The 25,132-nt window shown below is 43.6% G+C and overlaps 1 protein-coding gene across 2 annotated transcripts; it reads left to right on the top strand.

Moving 5' to 3' along the window:
* On the top strand, positions 705 to 25,132 carry SNX18 (sorting nexin 18). Of its 2 annotated transcripts, none has more exons than XM_021076956.1 (2): positions 705 to 2,545; positions 21,670 to 25,132. In XM_021076956.1, exons 1-2 carry the CDS (start codon positions 925 to 927, stop codon positions 21,921 to 21,923), a joined length of 1,875 nt encoding a protein of 624 aa, XP_020932615.1. In that variant the 5' UTR covers positions 705 to 924; the 3' UTR covers positions 21,924 to 25,132. The 2 variants fall into 2 exon arrangements, with proteins under 2 accessions (XP_020932615.1, XP_003134014.3); XM_003133966.6 differs by lacking the exon at positions 21,670 to 25,132 and adding an exon at positions 12,569 to 13,333 and having other exon boundaries at positions 707 to 2,545.

Genomic DNA, 25,132 nt, shown 5'->3' on the forward strand with positions numbered 1-25,132 from the left:
GGAGTGCAATAAGTAATTTACTCAAGGTCATACAGGTAGGTACTATCAGAAGGCAGATTGAACCCAGCAGTCTGGCGCGGAAGTCTAAGCTCTCATTCCCTGCACTATATGTGTCTTATGCAAAACGCTAGCTTTCTTTGCACACTTATTTTAGTGTAAACTCTTCAGCGCCTCCCTTCCCACACCACCCTTAGCCTCTAAACTTGTCAAACACTGCGCCTTCCTTACTTTGCTCTTGCCACTCTCCTCCCCTTCTGACCAAAGGGCTCTCCAGTGGGTAGAAGATGAAAGGAAGCTTCTCCCTCGTTGGCTTACAGCCTCCAACACAGGCGTCCTGTCTTATAGCAATCGCTAATAGTCATTGTAAATCCTTTAATAGATGCGTGGGTTAAGTATTCTTTTAGCATTCACGGAGGACTCAGAGTGGAAAAACTTCTAAAGAATGCAAGTATTAGCTTACTTTCTAGGATACGGTTTTTAACCTAAATGCCAAAAAAATTCTCAGAGAATTCACTTCTGAATAGAAACCTTCACCCGCCAACTCTCTCCTGCGCTTCACTGAGCGGCACTGGCCATAAGAGGGCAGTGGCAGCCACGGAGTCTGACCTGAGGGCGGGAGCGGCGGCTCGGCCATCGCTTGCTCTTGCCTGGCACGCGGCTCTCGGTCGTGGATTAGCGCAGCTGGGGACGTGGGAGGCCGCGGGCCCCGCCCCCGACCCGCGGCTGCGGCGGCCCAGCGCGGCAGTCGGCGCTGCAAGCCGAGCGGCGCTGAGGGTGCAACTTGCGGGCGGGGGCCCAGGAGTGAGCGCTGCCTTTGGGGCTTCTCTCCGCGCGCCAGGGCGCGGGTACCACCGCGGGACCCTCCGGCGGGCGCTGGGCTTGGAGCGCCGAGAGTCGGGGGCAGCCCGCTGGGGCACCGTGACCATGGCGCTGCGTGCCCGGGCGCTGTATGACTTCAGGTCGGAAAACCCGGGGGAGATCTCGCTACGGGAGCATGAGGTGCTGAGCTTGTGCAGCGAGCAGGACATCGAAGGCTGGCTCGAGGGGGTCAACAGCCGCGGAGACCGCGGCCTTTTCCCAGCCTCGTACGTGCAGGTGATCCGCGCCCCTGAGCCCGGCCCGGCGGGTGACGGCGGCCCGGGCGTTCCTGCCCGCTACGCCAACGTACCACCCGGCGGCTTCGAGCCCTTGCCCGCCGCGCCGCCCGCCTCTTTCAAGCCGCCGCCGGACGCCTTCCAGCCACTACTGCAGCCGCAGCAGGCGCCGCCGCCAAGCACCTTCCAGCCGCCAGGCTCCGGTTTCCCTTACGGCGGGGGCGCCCTGCAGCCTTCGCCGCAGCAGCTTTACAGTGGCGGCTACCAGGCCAGCCAGGGCAGCGACGATGACTGGGACGACGAGTGGGACGACAGCTCCACGGTGGCTGACGAGCCGGGCGCGCTGGGCAGCGGCGCGTACCCGGACCTCGACGGCTCTTCTGGGGGCGTCGGCGCGGCGGGACGCTACAGCCTTTCCACGCGCTCCGATCTGTCTCTGGGCTCCCGCGGTGGCTCGGTGCCGCCGCAGCATCACCCGTCGGGGGCTAAGAGCTCTGCCACCGTGAGCCGAAACCTCAACCGTTTCTCCACCTTCGTCAAGTCCGGCGGGGAGGCCTTCGTGCTGGGCGAGGCGTCCGGCTTCGTGAAGGACGGGGACAAACTGTGCGTGGTGCTGGGGCCCTACGGCCCTGAGTGGCAAGAGAATCCCTACCCCTTCCAGTGCACCATCGACGACCCCACCAAACAGACCAAGTTCAAGGGCATGAAGAGCTACATCTCCTACAAGTTGGTGCCCACGCATACTCAGGTGCCTGTGCATCGGCGCTACAAGCACTTCGACTGGCTCTATGCGCGTCTGGCGGAGAAATTCCCCGTCATCTCGGTGCCCCATCTGCCCGAGAAGCAGGCCACTGGCCGTTTCGAAGAGGACTTCATCTCCAAACGCAGGAAGGGCCTGATCTGGTGGATGAACCACATGGCCAGTCACCCGGTGCTGGCGCAGTGCGATGTCTTCCAGCACTTCCTGACGTGTCCCAGCAGCACCGACGAGAAGGCCTGGAAACAGGGCAAGAGGAAGGCGGAGAAGGACGAGATGGTGGGCGCCAACTTCTTCCTGACCCTTAGCACACCCCCCGCCGCCGCCCTTGACCTGCAGGAGGTGGAGAGCAAGATCGATGGCTTCAAGTGCTTCACCAAGAAGATGGACGACAGCGCGCTGCAGCTCAACCACACAGCCAACGAGTTCGCGCGCAAGCAGGTGACGGGCTTCAAGAAGGAGTATCAGAAGGTGGGCCAGTCCTTCCGGGGCCTCAGCCAGGCCTTTGAGCTGGACCAGCAGGCCTTCTCCGTCGGCCTGAACCAGGCCATCGCCTTCACCGGAGATGCCTACGACGCCATCGGCGAGCTCTTCGCCGAGCAGCCCAGGCAGGACCTGGACCCTGTCATGGACCTGTTAGCGCTGTATCAGGGGCATCTGGCCAACTTCCCCGACATCATCCACGTTCAGAAAGGTAAAGCCTGGCTTTCAGAGTAAATGGTGTGGAATGTATTGTTCAGGCTGAAAGGGCGACTTTGACAGAGAGACCATTGTCTGTTTCAGATTAACATCCCACAGGTGGGCAAGCGAGGAGGAATGTGGACACCTAGGCGATGCCCCAGGCATAGGATGGATTGTGGGCAGCTAACTTCCTCTTTAAAGTATTTGCAGACAGGGAGTGGGTATTCTTCAGAGGTTCTGAGAATACTTTAGATGACAGTGCTGTCAGTTTAGAGTTTGAATAGTTGGGTGATGAGCTTCTGAAATCTGTAATCTTTTGTCTAGGGTAGAATTAGAAGGGGACTCAAACCATGTTAGGCATTCATTTGAACACTGCACTGTCACTTAGCCATAGGTTTCCAGAAGCCTGGAAATAAAGGGGAAGAGTGGGTATCTTCAAATCAGGGTAAGTCCTGCTTTCACCCTCATACCGCTCAGTCCCTGCGTGGGTAGAGGAATTAGGGTCAATTCTCTGAGGTACTAGCCAGGGCAGCTTAGGAATTTCCTGCATAGGCTTCTTGCTCACAACCTTTGTAAAATTACAGGAAGTTTCAAGAAAATTAATCTCTTTAAGCTCAGTCCTTTTGAATTTGGAGTCTATTAATCAACTGAAATGAAGACTGTTACTTAGGAAAATGATGTAGGAAAGCTACGTAAAATGTATAGAATCTGAGTATTGTGTCTGAGGACAGTGTTTGTGGTGTCCCGGTGAGTTGGCTACCCAACTGTCAGAGCTTGTCTTCTTGGTAGTTGTTAGTGTCCCTAACTGTTGTTACAGCACTAATGTTGCAGATTATTTCCTTATAAAATAGAGCAGTAATGTGTGTCCTTACATTTACTCACTACCTTTCATTCTGATTGAATACTTTGAGAGGGAGAGAATGGGGAGGGGTTGGAGTTAGGGATGCAGTTTTCCCTGTGAGTTTTCTATTCGGTGGTGTTGGGGGAGAGGCGGGAGTCACCTAATCTACCTTCCTGAGGTGGTGGAAAACTCCTTTGGGCCATCAGGTCTAGCCTTCAGTATTGAGATGTTCACTGCCCTTGCAGATGGGCCAGTCCCATTATAAACAACAGAATATGAACCAGAATATGTCTGACCTTTAACATTCTTCCTAATATTGAAGTAAAGTTTACCTGTCTTGATTCCCTTTCTGTTCCCTGGAACCACACAAAAGAGGTCTATTCCTCATCAACATGTCAGCCTTTCAGACCTTTGGAGACAGCAGCTTCCTTCCGCTCTGCTGCATCCCTCCCCCTTCCCAGTGAGTGACAGTCTTCTGACTCACCAGAGGGGGGGTCCTTCAGACACTTTGAACGTGGCATTGTCTCTGCTAAAGTGCACCACCCCCAAACATATGCAGTACTACTTTCAATAGTGAACAGTAACTTTCTTGGCAATATACATTTTGTAAATGCAGTATAAGATTTAATTAGCCATTTGGGCAGCCATATTGCTGTCCGCCTGCATTAAACCTGCATCTTCATTCCCTATGTCGTTTTTTGCATAAATTGTTCAGAATCCTTGACATTTTGGTTGGTGCTGGTGGGACTGGCTCTTTGAGACTTTAATGCAGGACCGTACATTTAAGTTCTGTTTTGTTATGACAGTCTGGACTCTTGCTGGCTGCCTTTTTACATGTTGCTGAGAATTTATGCAAATTGTTGGAACATAATTGAAAAGGTGGAGCCAGGAGCCAGCCCTGTTGTAGCCCGTCCTGCAGCCACACAGGTGACGGGCTACAACAGGGTGGTGTCAGTTCACTCACTGGTTTTACTGTCATCAGACCACACATTCAGCCTTGTCAAGTGCTTTGCTGTTGAAATTATTTATTAGAAAAGGTGTGGGGTTTGCTTTAAGGTCTATTTGAGTTTATAGCAATAGTGTATGTAGTCTGTTAAACCATGTTTGTTTATTTTTTTAATCCTAGAACTAAAATTGTCTCCTATTGGGATTTGAAACTTCCTTCATTAAAAATCGGTTCCTTTACATTGTTTAAACAATTCAAGGGCACTAAGCATAATCTTTAGGAACTTTGGAAAGAACACCAGTTGATACTCAACATTGTTTGTTTCCGCTATAGCCTTGGTGTGTAACGAATGGGGAGCCTGTGTCCCTAGATGACATGGCTTTAGAATGTGCTGCCATTTAAAGCTATAGTGTGCAGTGCATGAGACTGAAAGCATTTGTTTACAGCCAGCATTCGTCAAGGATGCTAGTGTTGGTCCCTTTTAATACAGATGAGCTTCAGCCGGGCTAAAGCTTGTAAAACATGTTCGGAGGTTCACATGATTGTAAAGAGCAATCATGTGAACTCAAACCTGCTCCCTCCTGCGCCCACACCCCCACCCCCAACTACACAGTTGCTATTGGAACAAATCTTATTCTGAGCACTTGGGGATTTTGTTTCCAGGTTGTTTTTTCCTCCAAGGTCTCAAAGTGTAATAGTATCAAAGGCCTTGTTGTGTCTTTTGAGAGGAGAACCACAACACCAAAAAAGTGAAAACTTTAAGCAAATTTTTGTAAGTATTTTTTTTTTGTTGTATTTGGTCCAAAGTTTATATTTCAACTTGAGAGATTTTAAAAACTCAAAATTGTTCACTTAACACTTAAGTTTTCATTGTTTACAGTAAGAGAAAAAGTTTCACCACTTTTGCATTTTACATGTTCTTAAAGAGACCCACATTCAGTTGAGACAAGATGATGAGAAAGTGCTTTTTAATTACTAAAGCAGTTAAGAAGGGGAGTTAATTAGGTTTTATGGGATTTTTTTTGTTTGTTTTTTGTTTTTTACCCTCCTTAATTTCTGGGGGAAAGGCGAGGAACATTAGGCTCCTCTGAGCCTTTTTCTTATCCAGGAGACTGCTGCCGTCAGCCACTTTGCCATAGTTCTGGACCTGTGCTGGGTTTGTAAGCCAAATGTGACTATTTAAATTCATGTTAGTTAAAAATAAGTAAAAATTTAAATATGCAATTCCTTAGCCATACTAGCTGTATTTCAGGTGCTTTATAGCGGCTACCCCACTGGCCAGCAGAAACAGGGAGCATTTCCATCCCTGCCTCAGGTTTTACTGGACAGTGCTGAGCTGGACAGTTGGCCATAGATTAACTATCCATCCTGTCATAAATTTCTCCAGCAGACTGATGGTCTTTTCACCTACTTTCCAGAACGTTTTCTTTTTTCTTGGTTATCTCCCTCTCTGTGTAGGCTTAAGCAATAAAAAGTGGGAGCAGAAACAGGTCCTGCCAAATCCCCTCTGTAGAACTTCCCAAGCACTCAACCAGTGAGTAGTATTTCTGCAGTGTGAAGATGTCCATTAGCTTTGCAGCCTGCCTACATGTCCCATTCAGAAAACACAAATGGTTTCAGGAGGGACATCTGGGGCTGGTGAGGAACCAGCTCCAGAAAGAGGGTGGAAAACTCAAATACTCTCTCAAGTGTGATGGACTGACGTTTTTCTGACTATACTTAGTACTGAAACCATCGCTTAAACTTAATAATGGTTTTAGTATAAGTACTTCCTGCAAAAGAGAAGAGAGCCATGTGTTTCCTTTAGTGAAAAGGAAATGCTAGAATTCTGATTTTTTTTTAATCAACTGATGAAGTCTTAGATAAACAGACTGATTTTGGTTAATGGAGTTGAATGCAGGGAGAAGGCAGTTGCTGTAGTAGATGAAATTTGCTGTACAGTAGATGGAATTCAAAACCTGTTTGAATTTTCTTCTTACTTTATCTTCACATGAGTCCCTTAAATTCTTTGTTCATGGGCAGCTCACTGATTGCTGACTGACCAGCCTGTATGGGTCTATCAGTGATGAGCTTTGTAACCCTGGGTCTTGATTTTCTTTTCTTGGAATGACAGCCTTTTATCCTCTCCCTCTTTATCATCCCTGCCTGCAGTACGCCTTTCTAATGCTGACCTTGGTGAGTTTGGGGTGTACATAGAATATATTTCACTGTCAGTTTCTTATTAGCATGTGCAGTTCTGTTGCTGAAGATATGGTTCCTTCACATATTTAATAAAGCTTAATCTGGGTGGCAGCGAGTCTTGGTGGTGTAAGAACTTTAGGCTAATCTCTTGGGAAATATTTCGAAAGGGGAAGCCCATAAGGTCAGATGATGAGAAATGTTGGTTTCATCTTTGTTTATGGCTAGGGACTAGATAGCCAGAAGGAGTCACTTAAAGGGAAATTGTATTCCAGAGAAAAGGCATAACGTCATGTAAAATGTAGTCTGAGTGTGTGAAGCAAGAATGAAGAACTAGACAAATAAACAGGCAGTCCTGTTTTCTGTACTTGTAAATTAAACATGCAGGATCTACTTCACTGCCCTCTGTAAACGTTCCAGGTGGAGCCTCCTTTTCAACAAAAACCAGCCCCGGGACCTCAGGAATGGTACACCAGGAGTGGGCCCATCAGTCTTGTGGGGTAGAGTTTCATCATTTTGCTTCCTTTCACCACGTGGAGGGTCAGTCTTAAGTCCCTCAGACATGGATTAAAGATAGCCGGAGTTTCAGCAGGGCTCGCGAGGGGAGGCTGGGCCACCGTGAGCGGTTGCCTCTCTGCTCCCCATTCTTCTGTGGCTAAAAATAACCCTGAGAGGGTGGTGCCAGGAATACAGAGAAGAGGTCTAATAAGCGGGCTGTTTACAAGCTCATCCTTATTTTGAAACCTCTGGACTAGAAACCAGACTGAGGTCATTCTTTTTTGCTTTAGCTTCTTCTTAATTGCACCCATTTCTCCTCTCCCCTACTTCCAGCCCTACCTTTTTTTTTTTTTTTTTTTTTGTCTTTTGTCTTTTGTCCTTTTTAGGGCCACACTCGAGGCATATGGAGGTTCCCAGGCTAGGGGTCTAATCAGAGCTGTAGCTGCCAACCTATGCCACTGCCACAGCAAAGCCAGATCCAAGCCTCGTCTGCAACCTACACCACAGCTCACAGCAACGCCGGATTCTTAACCCACTGAGGGAGGCCAGGTATTGAACCCTCAACCTCATGGTTCCTAGTCGGATTCATTTCCGCTGCGCCATGACGGGAACTCCCGCTATTTTTTAAGGAGACTTCAGTTTGAGCCTTAACCTTTGGCCCAGTCTGCATTCTCTTAGTGAAGATAGGTTATCTTTGGAGCTTTTGATATAGAGGACCGAGTTCCTTGATTAAAAACGTCAGTGTGACTGGCCACCGACAGTCTTGGTCACGATGTAGGTGGGGATGCCGCTCACATCATTGGTTTCGCAGACTTCTTTTTTGAGCCAGGAAGCCCTCCTCAGCATCACACCAGGAAGCCCAGCCTGTTAGGCAGGTCACTGCAGAACCCAGAGAAGGCAGAGACCCGCACGCCCACTTATGGTCCTCCCAGGACTCTTGGACTCAGTTGGACTTAACTCAGAAGTGTCATCCGCACAGGTTCCCATCTGGTCATCCTTGGATTTCCAAACACCGTATGGAAGCCCAACAACCCTTACAAACATGACACTTCCCTTAAACTACATTCCTTCTCTTCAGGATGAATACAAATCTGCTATATTGTCTCTCAGAGTATTTTAAAACCAAAGTTTAGTATCAGGTTAGATTTAATTTGCCATCTATTTCTGATTATCACACAGAGATGGCACAGTAATGCTTTGCTTAGCTCTGTTTAAAGAGGCTGTGCCCAGCAGACCTGTACTGTTTGTCATCCCACACCTGTAGAGCACAGTCTCCATTCGTGTCTGTGGGAGGGGCGGGCAGGATGCTGATCCTCCTGGAGTTTTTGGACTAGTGTGAGCCAGGTTGCCGAGAGCCCCGGGGCTACACAGAGGAGATGGAGCTGGCCTGAGTCTGACCAGGAGCTCAGTTAGCCCTCGAGCCCCAGGGCAGGCTCACCGCTATGGGCCAGCCTGGCATCTTGGCAGCCAGTGTGCATGTGAGGGGAGCTGTAGGCAAGCTATTTTTACCTCTGCAAGCCTTGATTTTCTCGGTGACAGAGTGGGAACACTTCCTCATAACGTCATCCTGAAAATTAAATGTTATGGTTCTTAGCAGCTGTTCACTAAGTTGATTTTGCAAAGTAAAAAGGTACTTTTAAAATGGAAGGCACTCTCCTTTGAAAGACAATTTCAGTAATTTATCATCCCTCCTGGTGGCCTTTTACTGGCCTTTACAGAATTGCAGGCAATAGGTATAAAATCCTGAGGAGTCATCGCTATAGCAGTTGTGTTGTATTTTAATGTGAGTGTCCTGTATTATACACCAGAAGAAATGGTAACAGGAGTAAATGATGGTGTTATTGGAGTTACAGGTTTATTGTTCACATTAAGGGGTTTATGTAAATTGTTGCCTTCAGCCCCTCCCCTTCTCCAAATTGCTTATTTGCACAAGACATTGGCATTTCTGTGCTTTAGTTTCCTTATCTGTAACTACGAGGTTCTTGATTTCCTAAGTACCATATTGTTGGTCGACTTCTTAAACTTACGTTGCACCTGCATTGAAAATAAAATATCCATAACTATACAGTGAACATTTAGATATTGTTTCAGGCTAGTTTCAGTAGTGTTCTCTCTGTTTACGTGACTATGTAACCTGGGAGCATGAAAATCCTTTATCCGTTGGTGTGAAAGAAAATTTATGCACATTTGGTTCATATCAGCAAACATGGACGAGGTGCTGCCAGTGTGAGTGTGATGCCTACCTGGCCGCCTGTGGCCCAGAGCTCCCAGGTGTGTGGAACAAACAGGCTGAGGAATAGTGAGGAGGCCAGGTAATTGGAGCTAAGAGGGTCTATGTAGGAAATGAGGTCCCAGAAGTTTCGATTTATAGGGCTTCATAGGTCATTGTCGGGATTTGGAGTAAAAGCCTGAGTATAGAAGGGAGCCATTGCAGGGTTTTGAGCAAAGGAACGAGGTACTAATGGACCTTTTAACAGACTGACCTGCTCCATTTGCTGTTTTGAGAACAGGATGGGGAGGGGGAAGGGAATCAAAGGTAGGCGAAAGGAGTCAGCTGTCGGAGTTCATGTTGTGGCTCAGCAGAAATAAATCCGACTAGGAATCATGAGGGTGCAGGTTCAATCCCTGGCCTCACTCGGTTAAGGGTCCGGCATTGTTGCCATGAGCTGTGGTGTAGGTCTCAGACATGGCTTGGATCTGGAGTGGCTGTGGCTGTGGCATAGGCCAGCAGCTGTAGCTCCCATTAGACCCTGGCTTGGGAACCTCCATATGCTGCAAGTGTGGCCCTAAAAATAAAAAAAAATTAAAAAAAAAAAAAAAAAAGGAGCCAGCTATCTAATAATCCAGGTGAGAGGTGATGGAGACAGGGAGGAGGAGTCCCACTCTAGATATATTTTAAAGCTAGAATTAGCAGGTTTTCCTAAGGGATCAGATGTGAGTCATCAAGAGTGACTGGTTTTTGGCCTCACCTACAGTAAGAGTGGACTTTCCATCAGCTGAGACGAGGAAGGCTATGAGTGGCACAGAGGTGGGGATGGCTGGTCAGGACTGAATGTAATCCTCTGAGATTGACGGGCTCCTGCGTTCTGTTCCACCTCTGCTCAACCCAACACATGCACAGGCTAGCCTCAGGTGGGTTCCTTTCCTCGGAGTATCCCTCTCGGGGTCCAGGCCTTTTCCAAGTCGTCATGGTAGAGAACATGCTAACTGGTGTGCTTGGTTAGTGTGAGGGGGTCACGTTCTTGCATTGCTCTAGTGTGACGTTCCAGTTTTGTACATGCATAGTTAAGTGTTTAATGAATACTTGTTGAGTAAATGAAGTAGGCACTCAGTAAGTACTTCTTGGTTGATTTTGAAATAGACTTCTTACAGAATGTTTTTGTTTGTTTATTTATATGATGAAGGATAACAGGGTTTAAAGGCATACAGGAAATAAAGATAGGATCTTGGTTACATTTTATGGGTGAAGTTATGAACATGTGAGTGATTTAAAAGTCTTAGACTGGGTGTTCCCTTATGGTGCAGTGGGTTAAGGATCTGGTCTTGTCACTGCAGAGGTTTGAGTTGTTGCTGTGGTGTGAGTTTGATCTCTGGCCTAGGAACTTCCATATGCTGCAGACGCAGCCAATAAAAAAAGTCTTAAACTAAGTGTCTACAAAATGACTTTCCAAAATTCATCAGGGGCGGGGGGGGGGAGGAAGTTTGAAAATGCTTTATTTTATGTGCCAGAAAAATACTCTGTACCTAATGATTTCACTTTATATTGATTCTCCCTGTTTAAACTTGTGTGTAATATGCTTCTTTCCTCTTTGGTAAGCTTTCATGATAATACTTTTACTGGGGTCCCTTTTGCTTCATTCAAAGTGTGTGATCGAGAGCGAGTGTGTTCACCTTGTTGAATGACTTGGATACACAAAGCACTGAGCGTGGGTGATGGGCAGGAGTTACCTGCCCTCAGGGAAGGTGCAGTTCCATAAAGGAGGGAGGATGTGTGCAGAGAACTGAAGTAGGAGGTAGAGCTAACTTAGTGCCTGGGTATTAAAGGTGGGAGTCCAGAGGATGAGGAGTCATTGTCATTTGTGTTAGAGGCTTGGGTAGTGTTAGATGGTCATATTTTGACTTTTGGAGGGACATGGATGGAAAGTGCATGGTTGATCTTAGGGGTGATTTAGGGTTGGTTTGATAAGCATATAAAAGCTGATACACTGCATGCCAAGGGTATAGGTCAGTGAGGGAGACTGACAGGTGAGTTGGTTGACACTATGCAGTGTGACACATACAGTCACAGGCATGTGCCATGGTGTGAAGTAGGACAGAGGAGGCGTAATTAACTGTGGGGAGTGAATGGGAGGATTCAGGGCTGGCTTCTCCCAGTCTCAGTCTAAGAAGAGTTTTGAAAAGCAGTTGGAAGTTTGCCTGGTAGGCAGAGCTGGGAAAGGCATTCAGGCAGAAGGAACCCTGTGGACAAAAATCAGGACTAAATCCTGGCTTCCTCTCATGGTCAGCCTTGGAGTAGTTGCAGCTGTACATTGGGCCCCACCCTGGATCTGTTTAATTTGAATATCAGGGATGTGCGGCCTAGACATTGATTTCCTAAGAAAGCTCCTCATGTGATTTGGATATGCTACGGGAGGTGATGGAGGGAGCACCATGGAGATCAGACAGCGGTATCGATGTGGTCAGCCCTGTACTTTAGTTGGACAGGTCAGAGTGACAGGTGTGAAGGGTGGCTTGGGGTGGGGCAGGATGGGAAGTTCCTGCAATGATTCAGGCAAAACATTTGGTGACATCCAAAACAGAGGCAATGCCCATCGGGGTGAGGAGGAGGAGGCAGAAGGGTTTGTTTGCCAGCAGGAGTAGGGGCAGGAGAAGGAGAAGAGTATAAAGTGACCTGCAGGCTGGATCCTGTGGAGCTACCAGGGGAGACGGTTGGAGATGGAGCCAAGGTTTGCAAACTACAGCCTGTGGGCCAGACCCAACTAGGTACTTTTGTCGACAGCACTTAAGCTAAGGATGATTTTTAATGGTTATATAAGTCTCAGTGTTTCCTTGACTTGCAAAGCATCAAATATTTACTGACCTTTAAAGAAATAGTTTACTGACCCTTGACTTGGAGGTCAAGCAAGTCAGGGAGTTGGCATATGTGTAGTAATGGTTGTTGCTACCATACTCATTGTGTGAGCAGTAGTATTCTGCGCAATGGTGTACACTGTGTCTATACCACAGAAGTGGGCGTGACAGTAAAGTGGTTGTGAGTGTGGACTACAACCATGTGGGCAAAGTTCCTGTCAGCAGCTTATCTCAGCCTGTTTCCTTGTGTGTAACATGGCATAACTATATTGTGTGAGAGATATTTTTAAGCATTAATTAGTAGCTGTTGTAGCTGTAACAAATTACCACAAAATGGGTGGTGTGCAACAAGTAGAAATCTATCCTCTCACAGTTCTGGAGTCTAGAAGTCCGAAATGATGGCTCTAGGGAGGATCCTTCCAGCTTCTGCTGGTTGCCGCAGTCCTTGATGTTCTTGGCCTGTAGCCCCATCACTCTAGCCTCTTTTTTGTCTTGTTCTGCAGGCAGTCAACAGCCACTAAAGGTTTGAAACTGAAGAGTGACATCTGAATCGTAACAAAAGTAGCAGACATACTTTGAGGGCTTCCTGAGTGCCAGGCATGATGCTTCACATTTCATATGCATTATAGCCATTTAAACCTCATGGCATATTTTGAGGTAAATTCTCTCCTCCCCACTTTGCAGACAGGAGGTGAGCCATGTAAACTTAACTCTGAGCTCACCTGGGTGCAGCCTGGTCCTCAAGAATCTGCTCCTGTTGACTGAGTACAGACATGCAAAGGCTGTTGGTCGACCAGGCTCAAGAGTGGCTTTGGGGCAACAAAATACTGGCATTTTTAGCAACAAGGATGGACCTAGAAATTATCATGCTGAGTAAATTTATCAGAGAGTGAGACACCATCATCAAATGCTTTTACTGACATGTGGAATCTGAAAAAAGGACACAATGAACTTCTTTGCAGAACAGATACTGACTCACAGACTTTGAAAAACTTATAGTTTCCAAAGAAGACAGTTTGGGGGGTGGGGGGATGCACTGGGGTTGTGGGATGGAAATTCTATAAAAATTGGATTGTGATGATCATTGTACAACTATAAATGTAATGACTTCATTGAGTAATAAAACAAAACAAAACAAAAACAAAATTAAAAAAATCCTTATTTATTTTTAACCTAGGTGACATGTCAGCTATATTAAATCTTCCACAACGACTGTGACTTTATTAAAATTTTTTACATTTCTGGCCAAAAAAAAAAAAAAAAAAAGGTGGCTTTGGGAAGAGCAGATGAACTGGAGATACCTGCCAAGGAGAGTGGTAGGACTGGGCGAGGGGTGGCACTCTTAAGGAGTCTAGAGTTACCGTTGAAGTTTTAATTTTTGGGTGACAGATGGTGATGCCAGGAATAGAAATAGGCAGGTTGAAGAAAAGAAGAATTAGAGGGAAAAAGAAAAGGGCTGAAGCAGGTCCTATATTCTGGGACTTTAATTATATTTAGTTATATTGACATTTGTGACTTTCATACAAGCCACCTATTGTGTGCAGTGAGATATCTTTATTTACTAACAAATGTCAGTATGGGTAATCTGTAAGCTTTCATGTCTATAAGATTTGTATTTCATGTCTGTTTTAAAGTGACATAGGTGCTGGAGTTCTTGTGGCTCAGCAGTAACGAACCCAACTAGTATCCATGAGGACATGGGTCGATCCCTGGCCTCGCTCGGTGGCTTAAGGATCTGGCATTGCTGTGAGCTGTGGTGCAGTCGCAGACACGGCTCAGATCTGTCATTGTTGTGGCTGCAGCGTAGGTCGGCATCTACAGCTCTGATTTGGGAGCTGGGAACTAACATATGCCTCAAATGCGGCCCTAAAAAGACAAAATAAAGTGACATACTTCTAGGTGCTTTGTTTTAGCTTTAGGTTTTTTTTTTTTTTTTTTTTTTTTTTTTTTTTAATGACTAGTTCAGGAAGTCCATATGCGGCCAGATTAGACTCATAGCCATGGAAACCTGGTCCCTGCCAGTGTGAGGAAGCAGGAAAACCCCAGGGTCAAGAGTGTTCTTAAGTTTAAAAGAGCTCATTTAGGAATCGTGTCCAAAGCTTAGTGATTATACAGTGATGAAGTGCCAGTTGTAATGGCCACAGTGGACCGCACTAAGGAGAGCAATTAGAGCTGGGCTGCTCACCACTTAGTTCCACTATAGCTTAAGTTGCAGTTTGTAACACCTGTGTTTACAATCACTGTGCTAAAGTTAACTAGGGAGTTCCCTGGTGTTGCAGTGGATTAAGGATCTGGTGTTGTCATTGCCATGGCTCAGATCTCTGATGTGGCACAGGTTCCAATCATCCCTAATCTGGGAACTTCCATGTGCTCTGGGTGTAGCCAAAAAAAAAAGTTAAAAGCTAAACATCATTAGGGAAAGAAGTTTCCCTTGTGGCTCAGCAGTAACAAACCCCACTTGTATCTATGAGGACTGGCCTCGCTCAGAAGGTTAAGGGCTGAGCATTGCCATGAGCTGTGGTGTAGGTTGAAGATGCAGCTTGGATCCTGAGTTTCTATGGCTGTGGCCTGCAGCTGTGGCTCTGATTTGACCTCTAGCCTGGAAACTTCCATATGTTGCTGGTGCAGCCCTAAAGAGAAAAAAAAAAAAAAAAAAAAAGATACATTCTTTTCTTTTTCTATTCTCATATTTTAAAGTCATTATCTCTGTTTGCCTGGCCACAAGCAAATCAACATTTTTACCATTGTATCTAGACTTTTCTGAAATGGAAATGTTATTTTTACAGAATTCTCTTAAATCTATCACCCTGTATCTTTATCACATATTTGATATTCAGTGTAAGTTGAAACACAAGAATCTTATTATATAAAACATTTCCTAGGAGTTCTCATTGTGGCTCAGTGGTTAACGAATCCGACTAGGAACATGAGCTTGCAGGTTCGATCCCTGGCCTTGCTCAGTGGGTTAAGGACCCGGCGTTGCCATGAGTTGTGGTGTAGGTTGCAGACACGGCTCGGATCCCATGTTGCTGTGGCTCTGGCGTAGGCCAGCGGCTACAGCTCTGATTCGACCCCTAGCCTGGGAACCTCCACATGCTACGGGAGCGGCCCAAGACAATGGCAAAAAGACGAAAAAAAAAAAAAAAATTCCTAGCAATGAACAGCCTATTTTACCAAGTGAGCCACAAGAGAGATAACCATATGATTTCCCTCTTCATTTTTGGAACAAGGCGAGCCATATGAATGTATGTGCATAGTGAGTGAAAGTAATCAAATGTTTTGAGATATGATACACTCAAGCGAATGTTGGATGTCATTCTGCCCTTACACTTTTGTGATTGCTGAACGAAGCTATAAGGACGCTTTTACCTAGAACAAACTACTACTTACTGTACCTTCAGAACCAAATCAAGCTGAGAGGCCTGAATTCTTTGATTAAATTTTCATCATGGAGCAACCATGTTTTGTTGTGGTGGTTTGCAATTTGTTATCCTTGTCCCAACCTTTTAAAATGACTCAGAAATTCTCTCTGTGAACTGAAAGTGAGTTGTAGATTAATTATACCTGAATTTTGATAGTTCTTGGCTCCAGGGACATTAAATCCCATCACCAAGTTGCTTTTCACTGACTTGATCCAGTAGTACTATTTGCATCCTCCAGAGTTTTATGAATGTGGTCCAAATCTGGAGTCCACTTGCTATGACTTGATGCAGGAATAGAATTTTGAGGGCCCTCAACCATGGGTTGCTTATCCCTGGAATGAGGCTCCTGGAGGACTCAGTGTGGTATGCCGTGTGCTAGAAATGATCTGTGGGCCTTTGAGATCTCAGGGATTAGGCAACCACAGTCAGGCAGGTACAGGGGCCTGTGTGGGTTGGGAAGGTGGGCAGACCCAGGTTCATGTGCAGCTGACATCTTTAGAAAAGTTCTTTACCTTGCCTAAGCTTCCTGTCTACCTCTAAAAATGAGAATGATCATGGCTTTTCTTTTGAGGTTAAAGAGAAGAAAACAGAAACATGCCAGGTGCAGACCACAACTTTGCATAGAGCAGGTACTCACGTGGGACTGTTCTGCCAGGATGGACGGCCACCCTGGCTCTGTTATGTGGAGACTGGCCTTTGTTTTTTGAGACCAAAAAAAAAAAATAATCAAAAAGTAAATGTTAAAGCAGAGAGGAGGAGGAGGAGGAGGAATGAACAAGTGGGTGGGTAGAGATCAAATCCAGGAAGGAAAGGGGAGGGGAAGGAGTTAATGGGGAGTTAGCAGGGACTTGAGAGGGTGTGGGTACCAGCGATGAGAGGATAAGAGCAAAATAGGCCACGTTGACCAAATTAGCATTTTCTTTCAACATTTTACATGGACAAGGGAATGAAGAAAAACAGGTCTAGTTCAGTCTTGGGCAACTTCAACGCAGCTCTCCCTGTGCCCTTCGGCCTGTCTCCTGATCTGTCTCTCACACTGGGGCTTTGGTTTGGAGGGCAGGGTCCTGGGAAGACAGAAAATCTAGTTAATGTTTTTGGTATTCATGATTTCAAAATTAAGTAAAGTGCTTGCTTTTTTTTTTTTTTTTTTTTTTTTTTTTTTTTAAGGGAGAAAATGTAGCCTTTGGATCCCTGTTGCTTAGTGACTGGGTCTTTTGTATAATTGGTCTGAGGAGGGACAAAGCATACTGAGAGTAAGAGATTTGGTTGAGGAAAAGGAGGCAAAGTTCAGGTGCAGATACTGTTGAATTGGGAGCGTCTGGGGCAGCCAGCGAGTCCTGGGTTGGGATGGGGGAACTGAAGAGGTGAAGGAGAGGGCCTTAAGGAGAGAAACTGAAAGGAGGCTGGACAGCTGGACAACTTCTTCAGCTGAGTTTAGGGCCCTTCCTGGTTAAAAAGCCTGAGGCACTGCAGTGGGTGAGAGGGTTTTGTTTTGTTTTGTTTTTTTCCCCAAACTTGTCTTGTTTTGCTGGGTCAGAAGTTGCCAGAAAAGTGATCTCTCTGCAAATCAGAAGGAAATGATAGAGCAGAGTTTAGTGTGACTGCATTTGCTAGTGTGCTTTAAGTTCAGCTTGCAGTGGGTTCTTAACCTGCACTGATTGACTAGATGACACCAGAGATTCACTGCTCTCATTTTAGAAAAACCAAAAAGGCACTGAAATGCTTCTTACACAGTTTTACTGATGGACATAATTTAATGGCATACTGGGTAAATAATGTGATGCTTTTTAAAATGGTGCTGACTTCCTAGATTATGATTAATCTATAAAATGACTTTGAGTTTGAGCCCTTTAAGTTTATAATATTAATGAACTTTGTCCTATAATTGAATTCTTTATGCTCCGTTATTTTGTGCTCATCATTGAATGTGTGGGTGGCTTATGAACCAGGGTGCTCTCTCCAGCCTGAGCATGCTCTAAAACTGTGCAAGGCGCCTCACATTGGTAAGATACTACAAAATGGTAGGAGAGGTATGGGAGTAAATTTGGGACAAGAGTTCTGCTGGGTTTGGTTATGGGGAAGAAAGCAAAATGCCTTTCTTTGAGCCTGGGAAGTTTAAAATGAACCCTGTTAGGAATTTTACATGTACAGAATCAGCTAAGAATGCCAAAGGAGTTCCCTTGTGGTGCAATTGGTTAAGAATCCGGTGTTGTCACTGCTGTGGCATGGGTTAGAGCTCTGGCCCAGGAACTTCCACATGCCTCAGGCAAAAAAGAAAAAAAAAAAAAGAGAGAAAGAAGGAAGGAAAAGAAAGCCAAAGGAGTCCAGGAGTTTTAATAGCAGATCCAAGGCAAGGTTGAAATACTGGTTTAGTTTTCCTTGTACTTCTCCAAACGTGGAAAGGAAAGGACCCTTTTGAACAGAGTGGAGCAGAGGCCCTTCCTGGAATGTTACATGGAAAATAGCAGGTAGGAAAGGTGGATTCTTTTGCCAGGAGTTTGCTCCAGAACTTCAGACAAATCAGTTAGTCTCTTGTTAGAGAGATTGAGAGAACAGTACCAAAAACTCTTCTAAGATCCTTATAGAGCTTTGAGGGAAAAAGAAGAAAAAAATCTGGGATCCAACCCTGCCCTTCTCTCTGGGGAATTAGCCCTCCTAGCTTCCCTTGTCTGGAGGGAGGAATGACAAAGTAAGTCCTCAGGGTTCCTGCTCCACCCTATGGAATAAGGGCTTAGGGTGATCAGCTCCTGAAGGAACTTTCCTGTGGAGAAATTCTAATAATTTGCCCAGCTGATTTAATAAGTACTTGCTTCCATTTTCTTTTCATAATAAAATCTTACTCTGTTCACATATTATTCCATATAATGTCTGTATGTCAGCTTAAGAAACAGTGTCATAGTACGTAAGTACATATATTTGTTCCCATTCTAAAATGTGTTTCCCACTGTTCCTTTGCATTTTTAATTTTCTTTCATTTTATGTGTTGTCCTGGAGTTCCCGTCATGGCCCAATGGAAACTAATCCGACCAGGAACCATGAGGTTGTGGGTTCGATCCCTGGCCTTGCTCAGTAGGTTAAGGATCCAGCATTGCCATGAGCTGTGGTGTAGATGGCAGACTCGGCTTGGATCTGGTGTTGCTGTGGCTGTGATGTAGGCAGGCAGCTGTAGTTCCAATCTGACTCCTAGCCTGGGAACCTCCATATACCGTGGGTTCAGCCCTAAAAGGCAAAAAATAAAATAAATGTGTTGCCCTACCCATGAGTATTATGGAGTCTTTTGTTTCATGCAACAGCAACCCCTTTTCACCTTAGGCTGCATTATATAATTTCGTTCCCTTATTCTTTGATGTTCCTATTCTGTTTTGAAAGCAAGGTAGCTTTCAAATGTGATGTTAACGAAAGGAGAGGCCTGGCAGGGCAAGATTCCTCCTAAATTAGCCACTTAAGAAGTATGGGTTTTAGAAACTTTTGCCTGTCTTTATATTGATCGCATGATAAAAATGTGTGTTCATTTTGTCCTTTAGATTCTGGGCAATGTTTTTAGCTTTTATTTACACTCCTCTTGGGTTTGGTAAAAAAAATGCCTTACAGCTGAGAGAATACTTAAGCTGTGCTGTAATGCTTTGTTGTAACTCTGTAGCTGGTTACATTGTACCTCTGCAGTTGCTTCTTAAGCTACAAATTAATTTTTTAAGAGATCCTAAAAGTAGCTAATCTGTAGCGATCTAACTGCCCCAAAAGTTTTCTCTCTTCAGCTCACTCCATAGAAGCCAAACCTGACTGCAGATGTGGCTATCTCTGCCTTTCTTGTGATCTTTAATATTTTAAGCATGAAAATATGTGAAGGGTAGGCATGTGTAGAGATAATTCCCAGTTTGAGAATAGGCAGATCAATTGTAAGAACACGCCATTTATGACAAAACTCAAGTCTTAGTTCTAATAGGAAAACTATTTTACTTACGTCTAACTGATGTTTGTAATATCATTTTTATTGGAAAAATATGTTCCCCCTCTGATACTTTTCAAGAACCTAGTTTACAAGTGTGGTGGGTAGAAGTAGAGGGACGCTTCAGGGAAACTCCAGGCAGTAGGGTTTTTTTGGTTTTTGTTTTTGTTTTTTAAATGACAGCACCTGTAAATGTGGAAGTTTCCAGGCTAGGGGTCAAATTGGAGCTGCAGCTGTGGGCCTATACCACAGCCACAGCAACACTGGATCCAAGCTGCATCTGCAATGTATGCCGAAGCTTTCTGCAATGCCAAATCCTTAACCCAGCGAGTTGAGGCCAGGGACTGAACCCTCAGCCCCACAGACACTATGCTGGGTACGTAGCCCACTGAGCCACGATGGGAACTCCCAGACAGTAGTTCCGTTTGTCAGTCCCCAAGTGCTCAAACACCCTTGCTGTTTGTTTAAGGATGCTACTCCCCGCCTCACCCCTTTAGTGTGTTTACTCCCAGGCAGTAAACCAGTTAATTAACTTCCATAATTAGCTTATTGAATGACTTTATCTTTCTCATAAGAAACAAAACACACTAAATCCTTAGTGTTTGTTAAAATGTATAGGAAAAACTTTCCAAGGGTTTTGAGATGAATATTTTAAAAGAAAGTAGTTTTCTTAAAAGAATGATGTTTTTTTAAACTTCGAATAATACTTTACAAAAGCGAACTTATTTTGGGGAGGCTTGGGATTGAAGGTCTTTGGGGATGTCATCCTGAACTTTAACAGCCAACTGCCTTTGGGGAAGAATTGGGCTGCTATCTCTAACTCAGGCTCTTAGGATTTTTCAAAAAGTATATTGCTTAGAGAAAAAAAAGTATTTCCGTCAGCCTGTTTTTTATTGTTAACCATCTTTCTTCTTAAGCTGGATCTGGGAGAAAATCAGTTTAGCTACATTTTAGTTAAAAGAGGTTGTTGTTTTGAAATTTGCTCTAAATTCATGGGTACAGTTTTGTGGAGACAATCCTTTTTTTTTACACTGTTTAACCTCTAAGGGTTTCTTTTATTTATTTATTTATTTACTTATTTATTTATGGCTGTACCAGCAGCATATGGAAGTCAGGCTAGGGGTCTAATCGGAGCTATAGCTGCCCGCTTATACCACGGCTCACAGCAACACTGGACCCTTAACCCACTGAGCAAGGCTGGGGATGGAACCTGTGTCCTCATGGATACTAATCAGATTCGTTTCTTCTGAGCCATGATGGGAACTCCTATTTATTATTTATTTATGTATTGCTTTTTAGGGCCACACCTGCAGCATATGGAAGTTCCCAGGCTAGGGGTTGAATTGGAGCTACAGCTGCACCACAGCCACAGCAATGGCTTAACCTGGCCTGAGCAAGGCCAGGGATCGAACCCACATCCTCATGGATCCTGGTCGGGTTTGTTACTGCTGCACCACATGGGAACTCCTCAGGGTTTCTTTTAATACTGGGTTTATTTTATATTATTTTGTGGATTTGAAGAAACTTAGAAATATGGCTTTTTTCCCCCCTGTATATTTCACCATTAGCTAAAAGTGAACATTTCCAGAACAAAGTTGCTCAGCTTCCTCGCCACCTTCTAGACTGGTACCTTTGTCGTCTTAGCATCACCATGTCCTCAGACTGCCAAGCCAGGTGCCCTAGACCTTTCTCATCTTTCATCATGGTTCAGTAGAATGAGTTCTACTTCACAGGGCCCTTATGCTCCAGGTATGGGTCTCCTGATAGAATGTGGAGTACGAACCAGGTATTCATGCAGTATTCCCCCTTTATAGATGACTCTTTTAATATCTGTGTATGTAATCACGTTACACCTTTTCTCTTAAGAATGTTAAAACTCCAGAGTTTCTTAGTTTGCCTTTTTAGCGACAGTTCCTTGCAGTTTATTATCTCATATATAGTGTCTCTGCTTGGAAGAAACGAAACATACTATAGCTACTTGGTAGTGGCAAAAGCTAGTTTTGATAAGCGAAATTGCAGTAATGGGGGTGTTTGCAGAAACTTTACCGGAGTTCCTCTTTTTTAATAAGGAATTATAGTGACCCCTTTAAATTACAAAGGACTTTAAAATAGTTTAGGCAAGTATTTATAAAGCCCAACATTCTGTTTACTTTGTAGCTATAACCAATGGGATACATATATGCATATATATATTTTTTTAATTAATTTTATCTTTTTTTTTTTTTTTTAACTATAGGAGCTCTTACCAAAGTAAAGGAGAGTAGGCGACATGTGGAAGAAGGGAAGATGGAGGTCCAAAAGGCTGATGGCATTCAGGATCGCTGTAACACTATTTCTTTTGCCACTTTGGCTGAAATTCACCACTTCCATCAAATTCGAGTAAGAGACTTTAAATCACAGATGCAGCATTTCTTACAACAACAAATAATATTTTTCCAAAAAGTGACGCAGAAGTTGGAAGAGGCCCTTCACAAATATGATAGCGTTTAATGATTGGACATTGGATTGTGGGCTTTTTTCAGTTCAAGGATACATTTCTACAGCAGAATAAAAACTGCTATCCAAGAGCTATTGCCAACTATCAGCAGTGGTACAAGGATGGTTTTGTGTTGAACTGAAACTCGGCTGAATATATAATTATGTAGGAAAGAAACAGTTAATATGGTTATATAATAGAAACAGTACCACACATTGTAACTAAATTATACTGTGTATGCCTACACTACCATTGTAACTTTTGGAATAATGATTATACTATTTGCCTTATTGCTTTTTGAAGTATGGGTATTTTAGTGCATACTTTGTAGACCTCAAAAACCCATGAAGGGTCTCAAAGAAGCTGGCTGGATAAAAGCCTGCTGTGGATGCCTTTTTACTCTCATAGATTGGGATTACCTAAATTCAACCTATTCTCTGTTTACAAACTCCAACTAGAGCAGCTATGCGACTTTGTGCCTTTAGACTCTTGGTTTTTCATTTCTCCCTCCCCCCACCCCTTTTTTAAAGTAACCACAACTTTTCTGATCGCAAGAGTGAAAGGTCAGGGCACTCAATGACAAAATGCCTGGAGCCTCCTACTGGCGCTGGGGGTGGGGTGGGTGCGATGATTAGCTGTCATCAGTTTGCCCAGGAGTTTTGTTTCCTGAGACCTGCTGGCCAGCGCAGCAGAGGGAGATTCATGCTCGTCTTTGGATATGGTGTCTGTTAGGGAAGAAAATGGTGCCACTCTGTTCCCTTAGATGCTACAGTAGCATAGCCTCTTCACTCAAGTGTCCTGGAACCTTGGTGTGGAGATTAAATCCAACATGTCTTATAACCCAGAGAAGGAGTCTAATCAGTCGGGGACATGAGCACAGAATCAGTGACAACACACACTTGGTTGTAGTTCTTAGGAGGGTTTTCTTTTTCTCTTTTTTTTTTTTTTTTTTTTTTTAGCTTGAAGATTTTCTTTTAATATTCAGTGGTTTTTGTTTTTTTGTTTTTTTTTTTAATGGATCTACACTGTTAACTGATTGAGACTCCACTGTGATTCACTCGTTTACTTAATCAAAAACTTTTCAGGGATGTCTGTAAAATTCAGTGTTATACGTGATGAAAAGTAGTGTTGGTAGATCTAAAGAGGGACCAGAAATCATTTCTACTATTCCAAATGCTGGCCGAAAAAAAGTAATTATGAGTTGGTTTTGGTTTTTTATTTTTATTTGTTTTGTATTGATAAGCCCCCAGGACCTTTAACCTTAAAAATTATCTTAAGTATATTCTTTTATTATTATAAGGGAAATACAAATAGCTGATAAATACCAAAAAGATTCAAAAGCAGCTTAATTCAAAAAGCACAAAGAGATTCTGGTTTGAAACACCAAAATCTCAATGTTTTTATAGTTGCTGAGCTCAGTAATGTGATTCTTGAGTTTACAGGTTTAAAAACTGTCACTGAAAGGTTAAAATAGCTACTGTTTTTAATGAAGTCAAACTTAATGCTGCCTCAGAAATCCCTGGGTATTAAAATGGTAACATAGAAGTAAAGAGGTGAGTTTGAAATGTTGGTGAGTCACATTGATTAAAGAAAAGGGTCATTTGCTGATAGCCATACAAAGAGAAAGTTATTGAAATGATTACTCAACAGCACATTTACTCTAAAAAGTAATCTCACGTGGGTTGGATTTTTAAGATCAGAGTATCATAATTTTGATCAAAATTTTATACCGTAGGTAACTTAGAGCCAGATTTAACATCGTGTGGCTTTGTCTCTACTACCGACACATGGAACTGTAACCAAATATACTGTTCTCTAAAAAGTAATTTTGTCCTGTTGGTTACAAAATACAGTTCTATAAACAAAACCCATATATATATATATATGTTAATTTTATTGCAGAAGTTTGGAGATTATAATTAATAGCATTTAATTTAAGTTTGAGTCTATATTGGACAAATAAGCACTATGCTTTTCAAATGATTTGGAAATCAGTTTTATTTGCCTCCTTTTTTGACAGTGGTTTGATTTTTTGGTTGTTGTTGTTTAAGCAAAATCACTTAACTTGTGCAATGGTAGCATGGAAATTATCTGAGGTGTCTTTTGTATGATCGTGCTTTGGCCAGGGTGGACATAGTTTAAATTATAAAGCTAAGGATTAAAGAAGAAGGAAGTTTAAGTTCATGCTGCCTGTTTAGAAGAGAACTTTAATTCTTCGTAACTATATAACATTATAATGCCACTGATTCATAAGGGGTTTAAATTAATTCTGTGGGGTAGGACACCCGAATTATTAGTGTTCATTTTCATCTAAGATCTTTATATCTCTAACGTTCTTGGTCCTATTGAAACATTTCAGTATACAAAAATACTGCAATGTTAATACCCAAGAGAAAAGCCATCATAATGTGTATGCTGGTCATTATGATCAGTATGGTACAATTTTTTAAAATAAACTATCATGCCCTTCATGCCATTATTTGTCTTTATTTCTGTAATTTATAATTTGGATTTATGATGTATTTAGAACAAGAGGGAGTGCACTTGAGCCTGGCTTTGCTATTTTAATTAGAGACAGGGTCGTTTATGTGCTATAACTATAATGCAGCAGGACTGGTTCTGCAGCCATACTTTGGAGCCCCATTTCTCTTCTAGGCTATTGTATCTGAAGGTACAGTTTAAACCTAGAATAAAGGAACACATTTGAAAGTGAAATGGGAAAGTCAGTACGTGGCTTGAATGGCTGTAACTGGGATTTTCCTTGGTTGGGCTGCACTGATACAGTTGTCTTACATTTATTCATAAAAATACAGCAGATTCTGAAATGCCCATTTTTATTTGTGTTGAGTTTTGCTGCTGTTCTCATTACTAAGGGCTTGAAAAATGTTTTAGTCTTGCAAGTCAAACGTGAAGTTTCTGTATCAACTTTTAAATGTCACTCTTTACTAAGTTCATTTTTTTCTATTCATTTACTAAACCATTTTTTCCATATATGCCTTTCTTTCCTCAGAATCAAATACCATGTCTGATACTTTTAAATCTGTAAGCACATTATCCAATTTTCTCTTTTCCAGCCTTATCTTTGGTTAACAGAATAAGTAAAACAGGGTATTATTTATTTTTAGACTAAAAATGTTGAATATTGTTTTATTTCTTTCAAAATGTTATGGTTAGTGCAGATCAACCATGTTTATCTTTTAAAAAATAAACAAAGGTTGCTTTA

Source organism: Sus scrofa, chromosome 16 (assembly GCF_000003025.6).
Source record: "Sus scrofa isolate TJ Tabasco breed Duroc chromosome 16, Sscrofa11.1, whole genome shotgun sequence".
Taxonomy (NCBI): domain Eukaryota; kingdom Metazoa; phylum Chordata; class Mammalia; order Artiodactyla; family Suidae; genus Sus; species Sus scrofa.

What these genes read in the sequence shown, in the direction of transcription:
- SNX18 (XM_021076956.1), top strand. Translation starts at nt 925, where the DNA reads ATGGCGCTGCGTGCCCGGGCGCTGTATGACTTCAGGTCGGAAAACCCG. An exon ending in CATCATCCACGTTCAGAAAG is followed by an intron (nt 2,546 to 21,669) that starts GTAAAGCCTGGC and finishes TTTTAACTATAG; the next exon opens with GAGCTCTTACCAAAGTAAAG.